This window comes from Pituophis catenifer, unplaced genomic scaffold, assembly GCF_029215685.1.
Source record: "Pituophis catenifer annectens isolate HBS135680 unplaced genomic scaffold, rPitCat1.0.hap2 SCAF_1, whole genome shotgun sequence".
Taxonomy (NCBI): Eukaryota; Metazoa; Chordata; class Lepidosauria; order Squamata; family Colubridae; genus Pituophis; species Pituophis catenifer.
Window position 1 is genome coordinate 258503525 of NW_027256881.1, and position 13577 is coordinate 258517101.

Genomic DNA, 13577 nt, shown 5'->3' on the forward strand with positions numbered 1-13577 from the left:
TGCGGGAAGTGTGAATGGAAGCGGCCGCGCGCGGCTGACTCCTCCTCCGTCTCGCGCCGCCAGTCGCTCTCAATTAGCCCAGCTTCGAGGGCCGGAGGGCAAAGCCGCGGCTGAAGGAAGAAAGTTCAAGTGCGGCTTTGCCAATCGCTCCTGCGGGGCCTCCGCCGACCGTCTTTCCGAGAGTCAGCCGGCCAGCCACAGCCAGCCAGCCAGCCAGGGAGCGGTCGGTCCCTCGGGCTTCCTCCACTCCGGGACTTCGAGCCTTTCCTTTTTGCCCCCCACGCCAGCGCCGGTGGGCAGCCAAAGGGCGACCCTGGAGACCAACCTGGCCCTCTCGCTTTTGCCGGCAGCCGCGGGGCTGGAGCCCGCCGCTTGCCTTCCCCCCGCGGACCCGGCCTCCCCGAAAGGCTTGAACTCGGCCGCCTGGTGTCTCCAGCCGGACCCGAGCCGGGCTCAGAGCGCCTGGAACAAGTGCAGCGGAGCCGGCGGGGCCCGCGACTGGTTCCAGGCTCCGCGGAGGAAAGTTTGCGCCGGCGATCAGATGGGCTCCGACGTCCGCGACCTCAACGCTCTCTTGCCGCCGTCGGTGCCGCCCCTGCCGGCCAACGGGAACTGCTCCATGCCGGTGAGCAGCGCGACGCAGTGGGCTCCGGTGCTGGATTTCCCGCCGGCGGCCTCTTACGGCTCGCTGGCCCCGCCGCCCTCGGCCTTCATCAAGCAGGAGCCCAGCTGGAGCTCCGGCGAGCCTCACGAGGACCAGTGCCTGAGCGCCTTCACCGTCCACTTCTCCGGCCAGTTCACCGGCACGGCCGGCGCTTGCCGCTACGGTCCCTTTGCGCCGCCCCCGCCGCCCAGCCAAGCGCCCTCCGGCCAGGCACGGATGTTCCCCAACGGCCCTTACCTGCCCAACTGCCTCGAGAGCCAGCAAGCCATCCGCAACCAAGGTAAGCCGAAGGGAAGGGAAGGGGGGAGCCTGCGCTTTTGGGGCGACCCGCTCGCTTTCACCCAGCCAGGGGTCCCGCTCGCTTTCCAGGCACCCGCTAGCAAAGCTGGAAGACGTTCAGAGAGCCTTTCCTGGGACCAAGCGATCCCTGGCAAACTCCTGAGCCTGGATTGTGATCCCAGGCAGCGGTGCCAAGCCTCGGGGGGATGGGGGTTGAGAGGTGGGGGGTAGGGGTGGGAAGAAACCTACGGGCCGATCCTGTGAAATCTGTTTAATATTTAAGCCACAAAGAAACAAAAACAATTATGAAAGGGGAAAGGATAACTTCCAAAAGGCGGCAAATTGGTTTAAAAAACCACTGTAATTAACAACCCTAACCACAATAGCTTGGACATATCCGAGGATGGCTGTTAATAAAGGGTGCAAAAGACTTGCACCCATCTGAGGCTAGGAATCCGATCATGGGTCCTAAATATCCGTGTAGAAAATCGAACCGGAGTTAAAAGTTTTTCAATGCACGTGCGTAGGACTGCTAGGAGGGTGTAAAATTAGCACATCTGGAACGTTACTTTTCAGAGTACTGCCTGGTTAAATCAGTTTATGAGTTTGAATAGGCTGCAAGTCAGTGCTTCAGAGTTCCTCTTGGACTAAGCGAGTGTAGTAGATTAACATACGGTACTTCACGTGCCTTGAAAACAAACCTATGGATTAAAATGTAAAGTTGTGAGAATGCCCTGTTAAGTTTAATAAACCTAGGTTCCAAAGCGATTCCTCCAGGGATGTGCCATTAATTTACAATTTATGTTATAGGTTCCCATCGGATAGAGAAATACGTGTAGCAAACTCTATGCTAATTACCTTGTGTATTATAGTGTTTGTGTGTGTATTTCAAATACAGATATTTATGGATTAAATGGGTTTGCTGCTTCTAAACACAACTCTCCCCATGGAAATCCCTGATAAAACTATTTGGAAAAAGAGGGTTAAGGACTGAAGGAGCCTTTTCTGTTGATGCAATCCATATTCATCCCAATGAGTGGAACTGTGGAGCATGGATTTACTGTATGGTCTCTCCTATATGGCAACACCCTTTTGTAATATTATGCTTACTGGGTTTTCAAGCACTGGATGAATCATACAATCGCTCCACCTTCTCCTTTCATAGTGGCTTATATTTGCTTCAGAGCGAAATTCAGCCAAGCTTCAGGAAAAGAAACTCTTAACATTTGCAATTCTGAATTAAGTCGGAATTGCTTCATTCCGGAATTAAATTCAGAATTGAAATGTCATGCATACGCAACTGATAAAAGTACTTTGTCTTCCAACAGGAGTATCAACAACTCTAAAGCTAAATTAGCAATCTGATTATTCTCATTTATCCAAGAAAAGAACCTATTGAGTTACAATGCCCCAGATTTCTGCCTAAAAATGCATGGGATTATGCACTCAGTGAGTTGCTATTACAACTTTAATGTGTGTGGAAGTTACTTTTAATAATTGTTCCACATATGGGCTTTCCTGTTAGTTTCTGTTTATTTGCTAATGTCTTTATGAATTCAACTTGATATTCTCCTGCAGATGTTATTTTAAGCAAGCAGGTACTACTGTTTATTTATAACTGGGCTAGATTCATTTTTTAAAATGAATCTAGCAGTTCAGTTCAGTTAATATTACTGCAACCAACTGTTGGAATTATTTATTTCAACAGGACGAAAAAATTGATTCCTGTGGAAATAAAATTTCAAAAAGTTACAAGGTGCATAGGTACTCACATATAGCAAATAGTCCTAAATGGATATTGATGGGGGTGGGGAAGATTAATAATTAAGATCTAATATGGCTTTTAATGCAGAAAAATGTACAGTGAAGGACCACAATCAAGACATTATGTTAGCTCATCTATATATTTTAGGAAACTAAAACTGCACAGAGGGAATTATATTGAAAGGAAGAAGGGGATGTGATTCTCTGGATATCATTTTTTTAACTCACAGAAGTTGCAAAAATCACATGCCAACTGTGTTTTCTGAAATACTGTAATTTGGCTCCCTAATCCTATTGAAATCAGCGAGAGCTATGGTGCAATCTGAGAATGAATGCCATTGATCTCAGTAAACCTAGGCTGGGTAGATATACATAAGATTGCACTGCTGCATTTTCAGAATTCATTTATACTTTCCCAACAAACCAGAATCCATTGTGTTTGAAACTTAGCATCACCATGTCTTAAGCAAGTCTATGCAAAAACCTAACCTATATGTTTCTTAGGCTGTAATGGGACATTGAGCCCAACAAGTACAACAGTTCTCAAGGTACATTCCTAGAGTAGCACCTTCTTGAAGAAATGCCCATTGCTAGATAAACGTATGATGAAATATATTGCTTATTCCTACACAATGGAAACAACTTGAAACAGTTGTGTCCTAAAACATTAGTTCTTATCTTGATATTTTTTGTATGAACCAGAAAGGAATATTTTTGTGAAATTCATGAAACCACCAATCTTAATAAAAGAAATAATTTATCTTAACAAAAGAATAACTTGTCTTAACAAAAGATCCACTGAAATAACTGATCTTTAAAAAAATCTTATAAATTAAAAACAAAGGCTCTTTTTTTTGATGGGGCATGTGCAAAAGAATGACAATATCATTAGAATATAATTCTAAGCAATAGCTTATTTCAGCAGATATATACCTAGTATTATTAGGCAGAAAACAGTTAATGATAAATTCCATAATTACTTGCATTTAGTTTCTAGTTAAGCCTGTTGCAGCAGCTCCTGGTAGATTCTGTACTGCTTTGGAAGGGTGTAATTGTTACAGTAAGAGCAATAGAGAGAATAAGACATTTTTAATAGCACATTTATTTTAATTATTCTTAATCCTGCACTTTAATATTCTTTCCATGACTTTCAATTCTTTTAGAAAGATTTTATTAAACTTTAATGATTCTACAGATAACTTTTATTTTATCTAAAATAGTAAAATAGTCAGTGTTTTTCAATACCTTGACCTGTCTTACTCAGCAAGATGCTAAATTGTGAAGGCAATTTCTGCTTGGGAACACTATTTCAGAATTTAATTCCATTCACTAAATTGCTTTTTCTCTTCTTAATCCCACTGATTTCTTTCTTCCATTTGGTTAATGGTATTATTTTTTTAATCAACACATTATTGGAATTCTGGAATGTAGGTATGGATCCAGCTTATATTTAAAACAATGAAATATCTTTATTCCAAATGATGAGGATGCTGAATAAAAATTCATATGTTTTTATAGTGTGGGACAAGAGGAGAGATCCCACTTCAATAATATCAGCAAAACTATCAAAAACCTAAATTGCAATTGGAAGATTTTTGATATCATTAACTACTATCCAACTGAGTTTAATATAATGGAGCCTCAAGAGTTTTCTGTTATAATATTCATGAAATTGTATTTGTGTCTCTCTCTCTCTCTCTGTAAAACACTCCTCAGCTCTTCCAAATGTATATGCATGTGTGTATGCACACATAGAAAGGACTGATTTATTGAAAATCTCCCATTTGCATATGTGAGTGGCTACCTCACAGAGTTGGTTTGCATTTTATTTTATTCTTAGGAATAAAATAAGACTTTTCAAAACTCTTTTTTTGTATAACCGGATCTCTTGATTGTTCTAGTGATGGAGAAAGTAGCAAAAAAAAAAAAAACCAAAACTCATGAAAAAGGTTTATCATCTGCATTTTCTTAACACAACGCTTGAGTTGTGCCTAAAGTAGAACTTTAATCAGAAGACTTGGTTGATGCCAGGTATGCTGGTCTCATTGAAGGAGCTGGGTCTTAGCTTGATTTTAAATTTGAAAATTTGAAACTCTTCCGTTCTTACTCCAAAATTAAAGAGAAACTCCAGCGTCCTCAATTTTAAAGGGATGGACTGAGAAATCTAGAGACGACTGATCTTTCAGCTTCTGTTGTATGGACAGGTCTAATCAAACACAAGTGCTTTAGAGTAGGCTGCGATTCCTAAAAAAGCAGGGAAAAGAATCGCTTTTTAAATGCCACTTGGGAAGAATAGCAATGGGTGAGAAGGAGGTATAATTTTAAAAGTCGTGAAAAATGCTCTGATGGCGCCAAACCAAAAACGGGGGGGGGGAGGAGAGGAGAGGAAAGGGAAAATATCGGGTACCATATCCAGCACTCACACACACACACAACTTTGTTATTAAAAAAAAAAAAAGGGGGGGGAGACCGAATTTGGGGAGATTGATAAGTTTGAGCAATGAATATAACGTTCTCTGCTTTGAGTCTATCAAGGTTGAACGTTCCGTTTGAGGCGGGGGTTGTTTTTTTTCTCCACCGTGGGAAAGAAGTTACCTTGGCGTTTTTGCCAAGTCTTCTTCGGGAAGAAGGAAGTCTTCTGCTTTGAACATTTTGCTAGGCCTCCTGGCCCCCGTCTCCGTCTCCTCCCTCTCCCTCCCGGCCAGGCAGCTGGGTTCCCCTAACAATCGCACCCCTTCAGAAGAGTTGCCATCTTCGCCAGATGTCCACATTTCAATTATTTTCAGCACATTTTAATCAGCTCAAGCCTCCGATAAAGCCCTAATTAAAGAGACCTCGCTATCAGGGGGCCGGGTTCAGAACTTCCAACCTCCTTATCGCATTCTTGAAGCTTTGGGTCATGCAACACCGGAAAATGTGGCCAAAATACCCATTCTGCTCCGGGCAGCCTTTTGAAGGCCACCGAACTGCTGGGCAAAGAGAGTGAAGGAATCTAGAGCTTCAGTGCTTTCGAGGAGCCTTAGAAGAGCAAAGAGGAGGAGGGAAGCCTTGGCTTTGTGTGTTATGAGCTGAGATAAGGCAGTTTCGGAGCGCAGCTGATGCCTGGAAGTGCAGGGGTTGGGCATCGGGCCTGTCATCACTGCTCGCAGCCGAATAGACAAGGGACCGCTAAGCACCAGAACGCGCCAGGCGCATGCGGCAGCTTTGAAGGCTCAGGCCTCGCCAGCTCCTAGTTGCCTGCCAAATGCACGACGGGTGGGAGGAAAAGAGGGAGGGGAGGGGGACGACGACAATCTACCCGGCAAGGTGTTTCTACCCCCCTCCCCTTTACCTTCAGGTCAATGCACTGGGAACTCCACTCCGTGAAGAGCTGGGAAGGCAGAAAAACCCTGTTATGACTCGAAGCCCGTTTTCTCCCAGGCTTTTGGAAAGTTTTGAGTTACAGCAGCCCAGTCTTAGGTGCAGGCGTTCCCAGAATGAGTCCCCTTCGGCACAGTGGTTCAGGTTTTGCAGGAAAGGAAAAGAGATTCAGAGATGAAAAGGCTGATGGATCCCCACATTCTTGACAGCGGGGTCCCCTGAACTCGACAAGACTTCAGAGCAGACAGACTGAAATAAATCGTTCCCCCCCAAAAAGAGGTCAGGGTAAATACACTTAAGATCAGAGGTGCTGACTTGAAAACTGAATGGTGAAATATCTATTTAAAAGAGTGAAGTGTGGTAACAAAGGAGGGATCCCTCGGAAGCGCTTTGAAACCGCTATATTCTAGGCTGCAGAACGTAGGGGATCCCCAGCTTTTGGATCAGGCTTGCACGAATCCGTAAACGCCAAAAACTCCAGAGTCCAGGAACTTTTGGAAGAAGAATTAAAAAAAAACCCCTACGATCCAAGCAACTTACCTGGAAAATAAACCCATCGAAACAGTTTTCTCCCTTTTAGAAACAGCTACAGATTTGCAGATTAGATTAATTTCCGTGTGTTGAAAATTCATCTGGAGAGGCCCAGACTTGGGGGAAAGTGTTGTAGGCAAAACGGTTTAGAGATTTCAGACAATGGAATTCAGTCGGCTTTACTTTTAAAGTAAAAAAGTTGAATTTGAGACGCCGCCCGGTACTTCTCAATAAAGAAAGACGTGAAATAATAAATAATAAAGGAAAGAAATAAAGGAAAAGCGAGCTTCTGAATTGAGAAGATCCATAGCTTTCTTTTCCGAGCCCACACCTGGCACTATCGCCCCATACCAAAACTGAGACTAGATTACAAAACCCAGAATAAAACAAATATCGAAACCGTTTCTATTCCCGCTATCATCCATTAAAAGATTTGTGCGGGTTTTTCTCCACAAGTTTTGGTTCATCTAGAAAAGTCAAAAGTAAAAAATTGCGTCCCCAAGATGAGAAGTACTAGGACTAGTAACATATTAGCAAGAGTAAGAGGGGACGTTGGAACTGAACGGATAGCTGATGAATTAAGGAGCGCAAGTCTACGTCCTTTTAGCAAAGTCTTCTTTAGTCTTGAGTAGCCGGTGAACTAAATTGCATCTTGTGGGCATTCAGCTATGCATTTATGCGAGGGATCCCCCCCCCCCAATTTCTCTCCTATTTCTTCAGTTTTGTCACAATCCCTTCGCGGTTCTCTGCAAATACGATCTCTTTTCTAAGAACCTAAACAGCTTTTTGGATAGTGAGAGTTTGTCCGGAAAAGCAGGTTGTAGGAAAATGCAGGGGGGGGGGGGGGAAAGCATTGGCCGATTTCCCCGCCCCTCCCCCCCCTCCGGCAAAGCTACGACTTATTGCTCCTCTGAAAAGCAACTTTGGTATTTTGAAAGCGCAAACCTCTTCTCTTAAAGAGTAGCGAGTTTAAAAGTAACTGCGGAGTTCTAATTAAACGTTCCGGAAGCGAAGTTCCCATAAAGCGATTATTTACTTTAAAGAAGCGTTTGGTGCGGTATTGGGAAAGCAAGGGAAGATTTCATAGGGACTACGCTAAACATTTCATGGTCTTAGGGCAAATGCTGATGCGCTGAGAAGTCTTAAAAGATAATATTACTTTGTAATTACTTTTTAGCCGAAGTTGTTTAACTGGCTCCATGTAATTAATGAAAGTTGGTGTCTAAACGCCTGATTTACGATTCGGTCTCACCTTAAGGTCACAATAGGCGATTTTTTCCCCTCCATCTGAATTCGCTCCTTTCTTTTTTTTTTCTTTTTTCTTTTTCTTTTTTTTTTTTAAAAAGCTGTTTATTATTATTTGAGCGAGTAATTTTCGGCTAAAGTAGGAGGTTATTTTTTCATTTAATGGGCTGCCATCTTTATTGCAGGCTCTTCAGAAAGTTAATCTTACAAAACAAGCGAGAAGCCCGCGGGAACGAGAATTAAAGGGTAACTTTAACATATGGAATGGCACACAAGTTTGTTCAGCAGATCAGGGTTTTTTCTTTCTTTCTTGTAAATGGGGGACTATTAATAGAAACTGGGGGGAAACGGCCGATACGGGCTTTTAAAAGATAGCCAAACCCCGCATGGATTCCCAAACTGGGAAAGTCCTTGGAGACTTGTTACTCCAAACTTGTTGGCACCAAAAGTTTTTAAACAGTGGAATCAACATCTAATAAGCTCCAACTGATCCAGCAACTTCTGCAGCTTTCATCACTTTATCAAAGGAAGGCAGAGACACACGAACCCCAATTCCAGGCTTTGAGTAATATACTTTTTTTTAATTTAAAGTTTTATTTTCTTTTAAAACAAGCATTTCATCATTCATTAAACAGTGTGTCGTCTGGGTACAATGTTTTTGTGTCATATCATAACAGTTAAAGCTTACCACCATATTCATTATTTATATCTACTCTTACTATACTAATACTAATACTTAATACTTAACATATCTATTATTGTAACATTTCTCTTCTTAACTTATTTGGAACCAATTACAAAGTTAGAAAATGGTGCTTTCGACTTCCCCAGAACTTTTCACCCGCTGGATGATGAGTTTTGGAGAACTGGAAAACTTTTCCCTATCATCCTGGGTTGGTTGATAAATTGATTTATTACTCTTTAAATAAAAGCTGTTTATTTACACGTATATGAATTTTGACTTCACGGCTGATTGTTTGAAGACCTGCGGTTTGTTTTCTGCTTTGAATGGACATCTATAATCAACTTTTTTATCTTTTTATTGGGTAGCAGCCTCTTTTGCCCAGGCTGAGTTCGGATGTAAAGGTAGGAGTCACTGCAGGAAGAGCCTTGGTAGCACAGTGGACTAATGCACTGTTATTAATATCTGCTGCTTGCAATTACTGCAAGTTCAAATCCCACCAGGCTCAAGGTTGACTCAGCCTTCCATCCTTTCAAAGGTAGGTAAAATGAGGACCCAGATTGTGGGGGCAATAAGCTGACTTTGTATAAATATACAAAAGTATGAAGGCTATTGCTTAACGCATTGTAAGCCGCCCTGAGTCTCCGGAGAAGGGCGGCATATAAATTAAAGCAAAAAAAAAACAAAAAACCAAGCCCGCCCTGGATTCAATGAGAACCCTGCCGCCCAGGCACAGCGGAGAGGGTCCCTTCCTTCCCCAGTTGGGTGATTCTGAGTTCATGGTTTTGGCCCTCTCTTTTGCAGAAAGAAGCCATCTGCTGCCTTTACAGAGCAGAGGCTTCCTATTTTTGGCAACTTTTCGCCTCCTGCCTGTCTTGGAGGGAGGAGGAAAGTTCAAGGCCAGGCAATTCAGCCCCTGATTCCAACCCTGTTATTCTCTTGGCAGGTTACGGCACAGTGGCGTTTGATGGAGCTCCAAGTTACGGCCATACTCCCTCTCACCCTGGGGCGCAGTTCACAAACCACTCCTTCAAGCACGAGGACCCCATCGGCCAGCAGACGCCTTTAGGTAATGGTAGCGGAAAACATCTGTGCGAAGAAGGACCGATCCCGGTGGGAGAGAGGGAAGTTGTTTGCTCCACACAAACACACACACTCCCTTTGATAACTGGGGCCCTGCCTGTACTAACAATTGAGAGGATTTGGCGTGTCTGTGTGCCTAATCTGGTTTATCCTAATGGCAAAGAGAAGTTGGATAATTGGGAAGCTGCGGATGGGACCGGATGTCAATAAAAGTGTAAGGATTACTAGAGGCTTTGAAACCTCTGTGGGAATATTGTAACACTGTTTTACTCCTCCGTGAGCCAGCAGAGTAACTTCACTGGCACTGAAGGGACCTTGCTCCAGCATAAACCAATGATAGTCAACTGTGGAGTTGGGTCAGTAATTCTTCATCCGCAGATGAGTCCAATTTTCCTCAATATTATGATCCCCTCCAAGTTTTCTATTGGGGCTTTAGGCTCCCAGAATTTCTAGTCAGTATTGATAAAGATTGGCTGAGGATGGCAGGAATAGCTGCTCAATATATCTGGAGGATATCAGAATGGGAAAGGAAGACTGGATTAAATTAAGCCAGTGCAAATGAGCTCTTGTCTACCCAGAACTAAGACATCTACCATTGTATTCTAAACTTTGTAACTCACTTACCTGATAGTAATCTTTTGTGTCCCTCTCTTTACCTCTGGGTGAATCTACTTAAGATTGAGCCCAGTAAGTATATTTCAATGAAATCAATGACAATATCTACAAAAAGTCTTGAGGGTTTCTAAAGTGTAGATCTAGAAAACTCATAATTATGTCGGAATCTTGTTGGTTTTGACATCGCTCCTTTATTATATTTATAATCCAGCCTTTCTACTGTAAGTAAAAAGTAGTGTAAGTACAGTAAAATAATGCTATTTTTCATGTTACTGCTAAAAAATTTGGGCACAGATCTAAAGGTCTTAAGCATCTCAAGTGCCATCAAAAGCAAATGGGACTTCAAAGGTATGCTAGCTCACACATTCAGTTAAAGGAGTTTTCTGGTTTGCAGGATGCTTTGAACCATGGGCTAACTATATTGGGGATGGCTGTGTCCACACAGCACGCTAAGTAAAACATGGTAATTTGTTATTCAGTATGTTGTGGAAACCCAGCCAGGGGGAATGGTGCATTTGCTTGCTTGGTGCTCAGGATTTCTTGCAAAGGAAAAACTGCTTTGAGGCAGCTTTACAAAATTGGTTACCAATATCATTGCCCCCATATTAAAAACAGGAAACAAGTGCTTGGGGAAATAATTTTAAAAAATGGATTGAAATCTGAAACGAGGCTCACTCATCAGACGGCCCTCCAATCACCGATTACGTTTTGTCAAACTTTTTATTATCTCCACAAATGAATGCTACAACTAAAATAAAGATTTGATAGTCTAGTGAAGAACTCCTTGCTCCAGCTGACCACTCTTTAAAAGGCAGCTTGAAAGTGACTAGAGAACACTGCCTCCCCCACCCCAACATGTGACATTAATCAGTCATGCAACAGGATTGTGATTTTTTTTAATGGTTTGTCTGCAGGTGACCAACAATATTCGGTGCCTCCCCCAGTGTACGGCTGCCACACTCCCACAGACAGTTGCTCCAGCAGCCAGGCTCTTCTCCTGAGGAACCCTTACAACAGGTGAGAATCATGACTGTATCCTCCATCTTCTTTTGCCTCCTGAAACTTGGCAAATCAGCTTTTGGGGTTGACCCTAATGCTTCGCTGAAGCAAAGAGCTCCTTCTTCTCTTCTTCCTCCTTCCTTCCACCTGACTTTATTCTACCTCTGAGAATAGGACAAAGAGCTTACCATGTCACCACCTCTAGTTCTCTTTGAGAAAAAAGAAAGAAAGAAAGAAAGAGAAGGAAAGAGAAAGAAAGAAAGAGAGAGAGAGAGAGAGAGAGAGATTATTAACACTGGGAAGGGAGAGTTATCATGATATAACTGGTTTATTAAAGATGAAAATATGTGGACAAGATTGTCAGACAACAGTGCAGTCTTTTTTGTGCCTCCAGGTTGTCCTCCTGACAATAACCAAAGATTATTTTTGAAGGGATGATCCTATCAGACTAAATAGGACTTGATTTTCTTCTGAGTAACTATCAGTTGCAATATAGGCAAGGGATGATAGACTTTAGACTTCTAATTCCTGCAGGGCACCAGGCTGGAGAACTTCATTGTAAACTTTACTGTCCCCATGAACACAGTGTCAACTTTTACCATTAACACAGGCTGAAAAAATCTGCACAATAAGAACTTTCCCAGTGGAATGACTGCCAAAAATAGACGAGGTTTTTGCCATTCGATTCCATCCTTCTTTTCAGACCTGCTCTTGTCCTCTGCTAGAAACATGTGACTTTTTGAAAGAGAGCATGATTTTTTCCAGAGTATTTGCTCTGAAGTGTTTGCAATATATCATTCTGCATTGAAATGAATTAGACTAATCTGGTTTAAGAGGAAAGTATTGGGGATAGAAGTGTGATAGAAAATTACAGAACACATTCAATGGCTAATTGGTTAGCTGGAGGACTGACTACTTAGTTCCTTAATTTTTCTTCATTCTAGCCAGTGACAAAAGCCCATCTCCTGACACATGGGAGAAAGGGAATAATTGGGTGCGCTCCTTTCCACTAATACAGAAGGACAGAAAGAAATAGAGGTACTTAAAAAGTGTTAAAGGCATCTCTGAGGAGAAAAAAAAAATGTCCCAGAATTCTTGGGTTTTAAAATTAATCAGGACAAATGGCCTCTTCCTGCAGTTCTCACCAACTGTGAGAAAAGAGAACATTGCTATTTTAAGTTTGTAGGTTGCTAGTTCAGAATGAACCATTCTTCTTTCCTCTCTTGGACTGGGCCCAGCACATTCCTGAAACCCTCATTTCAGGGTTTATATCAGAGAGTTATATGTGGGGTGCATCTATTCTCATATAACAACCTGGATCTTTAAGGTGAATTTCAAAGAGAGTGATGGCAACTGTGGCTGAGAATATGACTGAGAAGACTATTCGTTAGGTGTCTACCTACCAAACTCGAAGCTATCAAGCAGTTAGCTTCTATCTTCAATGATCTTTAGGGTTTGATCATCATCATTGGTTTTAAAAAAAGCCAGCAGCCTTTGCTGTTTTGTTGGCTAAGACCATGGGGGAAGAAGGGGGGGAGGCACTTTTTTCATTTATTTTGAGCTTGCTTACCAGCCAGAACTAAATTCTCTTCTCCCCCTCCCCTTTCCCCCACCTATTCTTCAACTTTTGGTGAACTTGGAACAATCCTATGTCTCGGAAGCTGCTGAGAAATATTATGCACCAAACAAAGGGGAGCTCTTCAAAGAGGAACTATAAAACATAGTTTTATAGGCAGGCACCCTCCATTGGAGTGGGGACTGTACTTCCCAGAATTCTCAGTCAGCATAGAAGCTATAGCTGTAAGCACATCGGTACATCCTAAGCTGGAAAGCTGTAACAGGACTTAATTGTACTATAGAAAAGTATGCCTGGCTGTATAGTTGTGCTGACTGACAAATAGCAAAAAGTCAGCATCTCTCCTGTTCTCAAAGTCTACTCTTCCTGTATTAGAGAACTACAGTGATGTCAAGCATAAAAAAATTAACCAATCAACCTTATTCATATGGAGAAATCAACGAATAAGAGAACAGTACAAGACAAATATTTTGAGGCAAAAGCCCTGAGGTATGTGTAGATCCAGACTTGATAATGGAACTATTAGATGTGTATTGGGTATTTTAATAACCCTATCAACTTTTTCATAATATCTTTAGACCAAGCATGGTCCGCATCAAGCTTTTGAGTTCTTTCATACCTGTTGGAAAATTGTTACAAATCAGAAATGATGGGGGAAGGGATGAAAGTCCAAAAGTTATATGCAGAACTTTATATCTTATCAGAAGTAGGTCTGAATTAAATGACCCTGAATTCTGAGTGCACAAAACTGAATATCAGGTCAAAGGGAGGCAATTCCC

General features: G+C 42.4%; 1 protein-coding gene across 5 annotated transcripts in view; it reads left to right on the forward strand.

Annotated features, from left to right (window-relative positions):
- Positions 1–541: 541 nt before the first annotated feature.
- WT1 (WT1 transcription factor) overlaps positions 542–13577 on the forward strand; it is a 52572-nt gene continuing 39536 nt past the window's right edge. For all 5 annotated transcript variants that reach the window (XM_070957506.1, XM_070957507.1, XM_070957510.1 and 2 more), the window contains exons 1-3: positions 542–944; positions 9472–9594; positions 11138–11240. In XM_070957506.1, the coding sequence (XP_070813607.1) occupies positions 542–944; positions 9472–9594; positions 11138–11240 (629 nt within the window). The remainder of the gene's footprint in view (positions 945–9471; positions 9595–11137; positions 11241–13577) is intronic.